This window comes from Hemibagrus wyckioides, linkage group LG23, assembly GCF_019097595.1.
Source record: "Hemibagrus wyckioides isolate EC202008001 linkage group LG23, SWU_Hwy_1.0, whole genome shotgun sequence".
In the NCBI taxonomy this organism is placed as follows: domain Eukaryota; kingdom Metazoa; phylum Chordata; class Actinopteri; order Siluriformes; family Bagridae; genus Hemibagrus; species Hemibagrus wyckioides.
Window position 1 is genome coordinate 259854 of NC_080732.1, and position 12500 is coordinate 272353.

Consider the following 12500-nt stretch of genomic DNA (forward strand, 5'->3'; position numbering starts at 1 on the left):
TTTGAGATGTTTGAGGTGTTTGAGATGATTGAGGTGTTTGAGATGTTTGGGGTGTTTGAGGTGTTTGAGATGTTTGAGGTGTTTGAGATGTTTGGGGTATTTGAGATGTTTGAGGTGTTAGAGGTGTTTGAGATGATTGAGGTGTTTGAGATGATTGAGGTGTTTGAGATGTTTGAAATATTTGGGGTGTTTGAGATGTTTGGGGTGTTTGATTCCAGTGTTTTGTCTGAAGCACACTGTAGTGAATGAATTGAGACCCTCAGAGAAGTAAGCTGAGACTCCTCCTCCTCTGCCTCCTCCTCCATCTTCTTCTTCTTCAGTCTGGGTTAATAGCGGAATGTTCCAGACTCTCTAAGAGAAGAGTGTTTTTTGTACACTCTGAGGAGGAACTATCTGGTCTTGTGCTTGTGGTTAGAAAGGAAGTGTTTAAAGTTTCAGGCTTTACAGGCGGTTGTGTTGCTACATGTGTGAAGATTGTAGATGTGAAGAACGTGAATAAGATCATGAGTCGCAGGAGAACAGTGTAAAGCTTCATGCATGAATGTAAGACTGAGCAGGAGCCACAGCTTCAGAGTTCTTCTCTCTCACTGGGTATAAAATAAATATTGGACAGTTTTGGCCTGCTGGTGTTGAGTGATGACCGCGTTGGCATTAGCATTAGCATTAGCAGTAATGGTGATGGTTCATACACATGAAAATGTTGCAGCTGTTTTTCACACACTAAAGCTAGAACAGTGTGTTTGTGGTAAAAATTCTGCAACAGCAAGAAACTAGAAGTTGTGCTGACACGTTTTTTGTTCCTCAGACCAGGAGCTGGTGAAGGCTTTATTCACAGAGCTGTTACTGAACCTGCTGGGTTTTAGACTAGAGGGCTAGTTTTAGTTTTAGTTATCAGGTTAGCTGATTGTTAGCAGGTTAGCTTATAATAATATAGTACAGTATGTTTATCATCGTCATTACCACAGAGTAATGTAAGTAAGTTTACAGGATTTAATGTAAATATTCTGCAGACTGTAATAACTGTGTTATTATTGCTAGTAGATCAAAATGGGAAAGAGAACACACTGTGGGTCATGCAGTTATGGGAAAATAATCCAGTGTGTGTGTGATGTGAAGCGACGTTACTGTCCCCTGCCTGAGGCTGATTATTCTCTCGTAAATTGCCAGGGAGTCCAAAAACAAAGAGATGAAGATGGAAAAAGGAAGAGTGTGTGAGGTTTTCCTCTTCCACACACACTGACCCTGACCACTGCCCAGGGTCATACCACAGAGACCTGACAGGAACGCTGGATCCGAAATCAGAAACGTTATCTGTAAATAAAAACAACATCCAGATTTTAAACACCACACAAACCCCAATCCAGGACTTTATTCTGATATTATCACACTTTTTGTGACAAATCTCACAAAAAAGTTCAGAGTTATGAGAGTGGACCCAAGTTCAGGGCGGTAACATCATCATGTACTTGGGGCGGGGCTTATTATGATTGACAAGCTGCCAGAATGCATCATGCACCTGAAAATCCTCCTCAGCTCAGGTGAAGAACAACAGAATGAGACTGAGAGAAGAGATGGAGAGCGTCTGTATTTCTGTGTTTTCTCACCTGAAAGTCTGAAGATAAGAATAATTCTTTACTAAACGGTTCATAAATAATCATGCAGCTAATTCTTTCATCAGTAATTAATAAAAAGATTAATAAGTTGATCATTTACTCACAGGAAAATGAATCCTGAGCTTTAACAGCTGGAGAGTCTGTAATAAGGGTTCCATCATCTGTACTGAACATCTGGATTTACAGGATTAATAAATTATGAAGAGTGTGTGTGTGTAGTGTGTATGTAGTGTGTGTGTAGTAAGTGTGTGTGAGGTGAGAGCTGGACCTCAGTCTGATCTCCATGCCGCTCATGTGTTTGATGGTAGGAGAGCTCTGGCCCGGAGGCTGAGTGTTAGCCATGTCGCAGCAGGACGTCGCCACAGCCAGCACACTGCACCTGGTGGCCTCAGACATGACCGACATCATGGAGAACCTGGACACACGTGAGCTGGACATCGGAGATGGAGAGGACGTGTTTGAAGGACCGGGAGCTAACAGTGCAGGTGAGAGAGGAGAAACCCAGCTGGTCAGGACAGTCAGGTGTATTATACAGATGTTTTACACACCTGACCATAAACCTGTGCACATGTCCAGAAGTTCCTTCAGCATGATATAATAATAATTATTATGATTATTTATATTATAATTAAGTAATAATTAAAGGTGTTTGCTGATGTGTTGTTGGTATAGAAGATGGAGTTGCGTTTTCTCTGATCTACAAGACGATGGGGTTTAAAGAACAGGACACGCGAGTCTTCCTCACATCAGCTCCCATCACCGCCAGGATCCTGGAGGTGGAGCGCTTCGCCTGTGCGCAGGACCGCTTCAACATCACCAACCAGAGGAGTGTGTCCAAGGTCAGAGCGTGTGTGTGTGTGTGTGTGTGTGTGTGTGTGTGATCTAACATCACCAGATTGCATACATGCATTGATGTAAAAGGGAACCTGTGAGTTTTAGACTTTTATCTTATCTTCCTCCTCTTTCTCCTCCTCTTCCTCCTCCTCTTTCTCCTCCTCCTCCTTCTCCTCCTCTTCCTCCTCCTCCTCTTCCTCCTCCTCCTCCTCCTCCTCCTCCTCCTCTTCCTCCTCCTCCTGCTGTACTCGTTATGTAAGAGAAAGCAAAAGTGTGAAAACACAGCACCATATAAATAATCATTTTCTGGCTTTTAAGCTTAACTGAAGCTAGAGAATGCAGCGTGTGTCATCTGTGGTGTGAAGGCTGCGCTGCCCACGATCCTGTAGTCTCAGTACGAGCTTCACAAACACCTTCAGATTATCAGCAGTTTTTATTCAAGAAATGTTCAATTATAGACAGAAAAATAAAAGGCGTTATAGTGAGCAGCGAGCGCACGGTGACTGAGCCTCTGACCACACACCAGTTAAGAGTTCATCAAAGAATTAAATAATTCATTAAACGGGTTTTGGAGGCAGAGATCAGAGCAGTGAGACTTTAAATTCAACACTTACAAAAGATGTTATGAGGAACAGAATGTTCAGAACTCACACCGCTGCCTGACACACACACACACACACACACACACACTCACTCCTGTCCCCTAACCCTCAACCCTGACATGCTGAACACGTTACCATCAGACATCAACAATCTTCTGACTGTCTGAATTACTGCTTTAATTGTGGACACTTGCTCCTTTAACTCTACGAACATCAGGTTTTGTGAGAGAGCAGGACTGATCCTCCATCAGCAGCTCGGAGGTTTAGATGAAACTGAACGGTTTTTATTCCTGAAGATTTCTCAGAAATACAGATGAGTGGAGTAAGTGACCACTGGTGTGGTGATGCTCAGTAAAGTCACGCTTGGTGTAATGACGTCTGCGTTTCAGAAACTTCCTGCAGTTTTCAGGATCGAGATGAGACACGGGAACTTCACCTGGATTGTGAAGAGGAAGGAGAAGCACTTCATGGAGCTGCACAGAGAATTACGGACCTACAAAGCCTTCCTGAAAATTCCTCTTCCTTCTCGCACGTGAGCTCAGAACCTCTCTCTCTCTCTCTGTCTCTCTTTCTATCTCTGTCTCCTGCTGTTTCCTCTTCCTGTTTGTGTTTATGTGTGTGTTTGTGTGTGCAGTCACACGGAGCGGAGGCAGACGGTCAGACACACGCGTCAGATGCCCACGTTACCCCGCGGCGGAGGAGACGAACTTGCCCGAGAGGAGCAAGTGTCCAGTCGGAGGGTGAGTTTAAACCTCACAAGAAGTTTGCAGACCTTTAGGGAAAAAAACTGATGAATAATATCATTTCTAACAGATTATTTAATTTAATTTCACAAATGTTCTGTCTAACAAAATAGACAGAATAAAATAACCAAATAGTGAAACTGATATTAGGTTAAAAATTTGGAATTAACCCATTTTTCTACAAATTTATTTAGAATTTAATTAAAAATATATTATTTCTTTTGATTCCAATGAGGTCCACAGTGAGGAAAAACTTTTCTGTAAATCACTGCAGGCTACAGGGTGGTGGTTGTTATAGTCCAGATTAATCATTTTACACGGATAAATATGTAAATTTCATAAAGCTGTCCTCATTTGCATAATATTATTATTTATGTGATGTGTTTTAACAGCGTCAGCTGGAGGATTATTTAAACAAGCTGCTGAAAATGCCTCTGTACAGAAACTACCACGCTACCGTGAGTTCGCTCCTCACTTCTGGAACATTGTAATGGATAAAATACACAAACAGCTCACTGACTGAAGCGTGTGGATACGTGACGTATACAGCTCACTGACTGAAGCGTGTGGATACGTGACGTATACAGCTCACGGTTTCTGTTGCTTTTTTTCATTAGTTGGAGTTCATTGATGTGAGTCAGCTGTCGTTTATCCATGATCTGGGACCAAAGGGCTTGTAAGAGATTCTTTTTATTTTATTATACAGATTATTAAGGAACGTAAATTATTAAAGCTGTAGGTGTAGGTGCTGATGAGTCTTCTCCATTTCCTCTTCAGAGAAGGTATGGTTTATAAAAGGTCAGGAGGTCACCGGATCCCTGGGCTGAACTGCTGCGGTCACAGTAAAGTGTGTTATCGCTGGTCCAAACGGTATGAAACCCTGAGCACTCACACTGCAAAATATAACACTGTGTTTATTACAACACTGAACACTAACAGATTAAATTCACTGTGTGTGTGTGTGTGTGTGTGTAGTTGGTTGGTGGTGAAAGACTCGTTTCTGCTCTACATGAAGCCTGACTCGGGTGCGATCTCTTTCGTCCTGCTGGTGGATAAAGAGTTCTGTGTGAAAATGGACTCTAAAGATACAGAGACCAAACACGGTGTCCGAGTGGACAGTTTGTGCAGGTTCACAATTTACAGCCTTACACACACACACACACATACACCAAAGGCTATAAATGAACAGTACTCTCTCTGTGTTAAATTTGCAGCACACTGTCTGTTAAATTAATCACAGTGGACTGGTCAGTTATCTGCTTACACGTGTTATTCATGTTATTAATGTTATTTTATCAACAGGTAACAGTTAACACTGCTGTGCGTGTGTGTGTGTGTGTGTGTGATTTCCCCAGGAACCTGGTTCTGAAGTTCTCCAGTTATCGTCACGCCCGCTGGTGGGGTCAGGCCATCGACGACTTTGTGCGCAAATACGGCAGCGCGTTCCTCCAGGACCATCGCTTTGGTTCCTTCGCCAACATTCAGGAGAACATCCCCTCCAAATGGTAACAAGGAACCACACCATTAGCTTGTGGAATAATCACAAACAACGCCAAGATTGTTTACATTAATGGGAAATGAATGAGTTTTCTAACGATCTAGCTAAATGAGGTTTCTTTTGATCATTAAGGCTCTTTCAGAGGAAGAAACCAACACTTATTGTTGTAGAGCTGACCTTTTCTCTCAGTGTATTATTTACAGCTGATGTATAACTTACATGTAAGAGAAGACTTTAGAAATGAAGCAGAGTTACTTAAAGCAGCGAGACGGTCAGAGTCGCTGCCTGGACTTCTGCTCCAGCTTTTCTGCAGTAACCTGAGAGAACCGAAGTGAAAGTGATCCAGCAGTAATGCTCCTGTGATAATGAGACACCAGTGCAGACACACACACACACACACACACACACTCATCCTGCTCACTGAGTTTCTTAACATTCTGTTGTTTATCCTTCAGCAGTTTAATCACAGCAGCAGGAGGACGAGATGTAAATCACACAGAGTCAAGGACTTTTATTTATTTATCTCTGGTCATGTGACCCTGGTTCTGGTGTACAGACGGAGTGTTTGGTGTGTTTCAGGTACGTAAACGGGAAAACCTACATGGAGGATGTAGCTGCTGCACTGGAGGCAGCTGAGGAGGAGATCTTCATCACAGACTGGTGGTATGTGTGAACAGTGTCAGTGAACATGTCTGATATATAAATACGAGTCAGTAAGTGAAAGGTGCTGATAAAATCTCCCAATAAATCCTAAAACATCTCCGTGATCCTCCAAAAGACTCTCATTAAAATTACAGCAAAAAAACTCAGACTCTAACATTTCAACTCTGATGAGGAGATGAGGAGGAAAAAGAAGGAGATGATGAGGATATGAGGAGATGTGGAGGAGATGAGATGTGGAGGAAAGAGGAGGAAAAAGAAGGACATGAGGAAGAGATCATGAGGAAATGAAGAGATGTGGAGGAGATGAGGAGGAGATTATGTTTTCTGCTCTACTCTACACACAAAACACAATCAGGACACACACACAGTGGACAGAACACTGGTCAGATCCTCTTTCAGTCAGATGTCAGGTTTTCAATTACAAATCTCAATAAAATCCTCCACTCTGTGTTTCTGCAGACGATCAGCTGATAAAGACTCACTTAAAAATCTAAAACTTTATTTCTCTATTAATGTAAATTTAAAATTACTTAAATTAAATGAAGTAAAACAAATGTATTTTATTTAAATGTGTGTTTTCGGGTTCTGTGTGGAACCTTTAAAGGCTGTTTGTACAGATTTCATGTGTATTTAAATGTGTTTATAAATTTATATAGAGATATTTATGGATGTTATTTCATGCTCCTGTGTGCCACGTAATGATGATTTAATAAACCTGACCTTGCGGATTTGTGAATTTTTTTTGAGACTGGACTCAAACTCCGATTCTCTGACCCTTTCCCGTTGTTTCTGTGTGATGTTTGCAGGCTGAGTCCAGAGATATTCCTCAAAAGGCCAGTGGTTGAAGGAAATCGCTGGCGTCTGGACTGCATTCTGAAACGTAAAGCCGTGAGTCTGACTCTGAATCGACTCTGAATCGACTCTGAATCAACTCATTAACTGTGTGTGAAGGTAAACAGTGAATCATCTGAAGGTTTTAACTTCCTGACTCTCTGCTTCCTGGTTTGCAGCAAAAAGGAGTTCGGATATTTGTTCTGCTCTATAAGGAAGTGGAACTCGCTCTCGGGATCAACAGCGAATACAGCAAGAGGACGCTGCTGCAGCTTCACCCCAACATCAAGGTAACATCAGGACGAGGAGAAAGAGAAGAGGAGAAAAATGGAGTGAGGGATGAATAAAGAATAACAGAATAAAGGAGTGTCATTTTTTTTTTCATCTCCAGGTGATGCGACATCCTGACCATGTCTCCTCCTCCGTCTATCTGTGGGCTCATCATGAGAAGATTGTGGTGATTGACCAATCAGTAGCCTTCGTGGGCGGGATTGATCTGGCGTACGGACGCTGGGATGATCGAGAACACCGACTAACGGATGTGGGGAGCGTGACAAGAACCCTCAACACATCTGCAGAGGTGAATGTTTTTAAACATCTGTAAGCTTATGTTTGTTTATTTATGGAAGGAGTCTCCTGTGTGTGTGTGTGTGTGTGTGTGTTTGTGTGTGTGTGTGTGTGATGAAGTGATGGAGTCTCCAGTTGATCATTGTGTGAGAGAAATAAATCTCTTGGGGATGTGCTGTTAGAGGAAACTAATCATCTGCAGGACAGTAAGGTGACTCTGCTTCATCACATCAGCATGTGGTGATGATTTTCCGGGTACTGCACCACACGCAGTGGTTTATCGCCGACTGACCCAAACCCTGTGTGTGTTTCAGAACATAACAGAAGCGTCTCCCTCTGTGGTGTCTCCGTCTAAAGGTCCCGTGCAGAGTAACGGTAAAAACTCCAGCAGGGATTCAGAAGATCAGCCCAAACTCAAAGGTTACGGGAAAACCAGGAAGAGTCGCTTCAGCATCAGGAAACACCTGCAGAGACATGGCCTCGCCCACGCCGACAGTGTGAGCAGCGCCGAGAGCTCAGAGGAGAGTGAGTTCATTCATCATCATCATTTCATCATCAGGTCCGAGTGAGAACACCTCACAGTGTGGACAGGGAAGAGCTGATCATAAAGCTGAAGGATCTGGAGATCATAAGGTCTGGGAGCTTTGAGGAACACCCTCCTGTGTCCAGTCAGAGTCTGGAACCATTCAGCAGCAGTGCTGATTTGTGCTTTATTATTCAAGATCACGGTGTCTTAGTGGTTAGCACATTCACCTCACACCTCCAGTGTCCTGGGTTCGAGTCCCGCTCACTGTGTGTGTGGAGTTTGCATGTTCTCCCTGTGCTTGGTGGGTTTCCTCCCACAGTCCAAAGACATGCTTCTAGGTTGATTAGAGTCTCTAAATTGCCCAGTGTGTGTGTTCCCTGTGATGGGTTGGCACTCCATCCAGGGTGTACCCTGCCTTGATGCCGCTGGAGATAGGCACAGGCTCCCCGTGACCTGAGTGTAGATCAGATAAGTGGTACAGACAATGAAATGAAATTATTAGAGAGTGTTCTGATCCTGACTGGAACTGGGTTTGGAACTAAATGTTTACATATGAAGAGACTTGGTTGTTTTATAATATTCACACTGTAGGTTTTGTGTAAACGTTTGGTAGTTTTTATGGAAAAGAAATATCTGGTGGATCAACACAGGCAGATTCTGAAGGTTTCAATGTCAGTATTGGTTGTAGATGGTGGTAGATGGTGGTAGATGGTGGTAGATGAAGGTTGTTCTTTCACATGGTTGAATTTTTCCACAGGTTTTTCTAACAGTATTTGCAGCAAACAGAATTTAATTCCACTGAAGTGGATGGAGTTAAAAGTTCACATTCCCTCGTGTCTCTGTCAGGCTGGTGAGTGACGCTCTGAAGATCTTCAGTGTTTCCTCCCGAGTGTTTATTCTCCAGTGTTTCCTCCCGAGTGTTTATTCTCCAGTGTTTCCTCCCGAGTGTTTATTCTCCAGTGTTTCCTCCTGAGTGTTTATTCTCCAGTGTTTCCTCCTGAGTGTTTATTCTCCAGTGTTTCCTCCAGTATGATCCTGACACTCAGAACCCCAGGATCTCTGGTTGCTCTGTGTGGTGTGTGTGATGTGAAATGGTTTAAGGTTAAATCCAGAGATTATCCAGGTTCAGGTTCTCCAGCATTCTGCTTTTCACTGTTTGAATGGTTCTTCATGGGTTCTCATTAGCTTCCTAAAACAGCCTCTCTTGTAGAGATTGACAAAAAACCTTTACAGGTTCCTCCATGTGTAGAAGAACACATTAGCTTTAGGTTTGATTGATGAACCTGTGGCTCTTTTGTGTAAGGGTGTGAAAACTTTTGCACTTGACTGAAGCATGACCTGAGGGATGTGTGAGTCCTCCAGGTGAATCAGAAGGTTAGGAGGTGTGTGTTCTCTGTTCTAGATCTGTGTGTTCTAGCACAGAGACAGTGAGTGTGAACCGCATGATGATGTTCCACCAGGTTCTGTGTGAATTTCCTGAAGATCTCGCAGGCTGGAGTTTCGTCTGTGTGTGATGTTGTTTTGCTCTGTCTCAGACTCGGACACGACTCAGGACCTGCAGGCTGATGTGATCGGTTTGATGGGGAACACTCGGTTCTGGCACGGTAAAGATTACTGCAACTTTGTGCACAAGGACTGGATCCAGCTGGACAAACCGTTTGATGGTGAATTTTCAGGATTACTCGGAGTTCATCTTGTGTTTCTATTAGAAACGAGCCGTTAGTGATTGTGTGTCTGCTCATCAACGCACAACTTTTTCAGATTTCATCGACAGACACATCACTCCCAGAATGCCGTGGCACGACATCGCCTCTGTGGTCCACGGGAAATCTGCCAGAGACGTCGCGCGGCACTTTATACAGCGCTGGAATTTTACCAAGGTGATAAAATCATCACTGTGTGTGTGTGTGTGTATGTGTGTGTATGTGCGTGTGTGTGTGTGTGTGTGCGCACTGTTTCCTAGCGTTGGATCACATTAAGGCTGATCTCGGGTCAGATTTCAGACACTCAGCTTTCAGACAGACTTCACTGACCCACACAGATGGCGTAGTGGACTAACAAAAGCAGCCATGTTTTTAGAAACTGAGAGATTTTGTTAAAAAACTTTCTTAAATGCTTATGAAGAAAAAAACAACGGTTATAAAATTATTTTTGAGGAGAGGGAAGTTATTATTAAAACCTGACACAGGAAGTTACTGAAACCATGTCAGTGAATTAAAGACTGTGTGTGAACCTCGTGTGTAGATGGTCAAGCCGAAGTACCGGTCACTCTCGTACCCGTACCTTCTCCCCAAATCCCACACCACGGCCAGTGAGATCAAGCACCAGGTCCCGGGCTGCGTTCCCACTAAAGTGCAGGTAACACTGATGAACTGATCACTGAGCTGGACATGTTTCTGCAGTAAGACACTGACGTAACTTCCTCCTCCATCTCCGTCTCAGGTGTTACGCTCCGCATCCGATTGGTCTGCCGGAATAAAGTACCACGAAGAGTCCATCCACAACGCCTATGTCCACGTGATCGAGAACAGCAAACACTACATCTACATCGAGGTGAGCTCAGTCTCCACGTGACCATGACACACTGTCTGGTTTTGTTCCTGTGTCACTGACCAGCTGACTGTCCCTCTCTCTCTCAGAACCAGTTCTTTATAAGCTGTGCCGATAACAAACTCGTCTATAATAAGATTGGAGACGCCATCGCGCAGAGGATCATCAAAGCCTACAGGTGAGCAGAAAGGGGCGTGTCACTAACACCTCTAACAGGTGAAGGTGTGAAGCTCGGGTCAGTAATGTTTACATTAATAAAACAAGTTGAACAGGTCTCAATGAAAGGTCAGCAGTTTCCTTCCATCATGCTGTGTATTTAACCCTCAGGGAGGGCAGCAGGTACCGTGTGTACGTGGTCACTCCTCTGTTACCTGGATTTGAAGGAGACATTAACACTGGAGGAGGAAGCGCCATCCAAGCCATCATGCACTTCAACTACAGGTAACACACACACACACATGCACACACACACGCACACACATAAACACCACAGTGTAACACACACACAAACACTACAGTGTAATATACACACAAACAGTACAGTGTAATATACACAAACACTACAGTGTAACACACAAACACTACAGTGTAACACACACACAAACACTACAGTGTAATATACACAAACTACAGTGTAACACACATAAACACTACAGTGTAATATACACACAAACAGTACAGTGTGACACACAAACACTACAGTGTGACACACAAACACTACAGTGTAACACACAAACACTACAGTGTAACACACAAACACTACAGTGTGACACACAAACACTACAGTGTAACACACAAACACTACAGTGTAACACACACAAACACTACAGTGTGACACACAAACACTACAGTGTAACACACATAAACACTACAGTGTAATATACACAAACTACAGTGTAACACACATAAACACTACAGTGTAATATACACAAACTACAGTGTAACACACATAAACACTACAGTGTAATATACACACAAACAGTACAGTGTAACACACCCACAAACACTACAGTGTAACACACAAACACTACAGTGTGACACACAAACACTACAGTGTAACACACACAAACACTACAGTGTGACACACAAACACTACAGTGTAATATACACATAAACACTACAGTGTAACACACATAAACACTACAGTGTAATATACATAAACACTACAGTGTAACACACAAACACTACAGTGTAACATACACATAAACACTACAGTGTAACATACACATAAACACTACAGTGTAACATACACATAAACACTACAGTGTAACACACACAAACAGTACAGTGTAATATACACATAAACACTACAGTGTGACATACAAACACTACAGTGTAACACACATAAACACTACAGTGTAACACACACAAACAGTACAGTGTAACACACACACAAACACTACAGTGTAATATACACAAACACTACAGTGTAACATACACATAAACACTACAGTGTAACATACACATAAACACTACAGTGTAACACACATAAACACTACAGTGTAATATACATAAACACTACAGTGTAACACACAAACACTACAGTGTAACATACACATAAACACTACAGTGTAACATACACATAAACACTACAGTGTAACACACACAAACAGTACAGTGTAATATACACATAAACACTACAGTGTGACATACAAACACTACAGTGTAACACACATAAACACTACAGTGTAACACACACAAACAGTACAGTGTAACACACACACAAACACTACAGTGTAATATACACAAACACTACAGTGTAACATACACATAAACACTACAGTGTAACATACACATAAACACTACAGTGTAACACACATAAACACTACAGTGTAATATACACAAACACTACAGTGTAACACACAAATACTACAGTGCAACACACATAAACACTACAGTGTAACACACAAACACTACAGTGTGACACACAAACACTACAGTGTAACACACACAAACACTACAGTGTGACACACAAAAACTACAGTGTAATATACACATAAACACTACAGTGTAACACACATAAACACTACAGTGTAATATACATAAACACTACAGTGTAACACACAAACACTA

At 42.5% G+C, this 12500-nt stretch overlaps 1 protein-coding gene across 2 annotated transcripts in view; it reads left to right on the forward strand.

Annotated features, from left to right (window-relative positions):
• Positions 1-12500, forward strand: part of pld1b (phospholipase D1b) — a 40568-nt gene that overhangs the window by 20388 nt on the left and 7680 nt on the right. For both annotated transcript variants that reach the window (XM_058376198.1, XM_058376199.1), the window contains exons 2-21: positions 1922-2098; positions 2286-2452; positions 3439-3581; positions 3684-3789; positions 4185-4250; positions 4410-4468; positions 4570-4662; positions 4768-4920; positions 5148-5297; positions 5870-5953; positions 6760-6841; positions 6964-7074; positions 7176-7364; positions 7666-7876; positions 9413-9541; positions 9639-9757; positions 10122-10235; positions 10320-10430; positions 10517-10605; positions 10755-10868. In XM_058376198.1, the coding sequence (XP_058232181.1) occupies positions 1954-2098; positions 2286-2452; positions 3439-3581; positions 3684-3789; positions 4185-4250; positions 4410-4468; positions 4570-4662; positions 4768-4920; positions 5148-5297; positions 5870-5953; positions 6760-6841; positions 6964-7074; positions 7176-7364; positions 7666-7876; positions 9413-9541; positions 9639-9757; positions 10122-10235; positions 10320-10430; positions 10517-10605; positions 10755-10868 (2435 nt within the window). In that variant the 5' untranslated portion in view covers positions 1922-1953. The remainder of the gene's footprint in view (positions 1-1921; positions 2099-2285; positions 2453-3438; positions 3582-3683; positions 3790-4184; positions 4251-4409; positions 4469-4569; positions 4663-4767; positions 4921-5147; positions 5298-5869; positions 5954-6759; positions 6842-6963; positions 7075-7175; positions 7365-7665; positions 7877-9412; positions 9542-9638; positions 9758-10121; positions 10236-10319; positions 10431-10516; positions 10606-10754; positions 10869-12500) is intronic.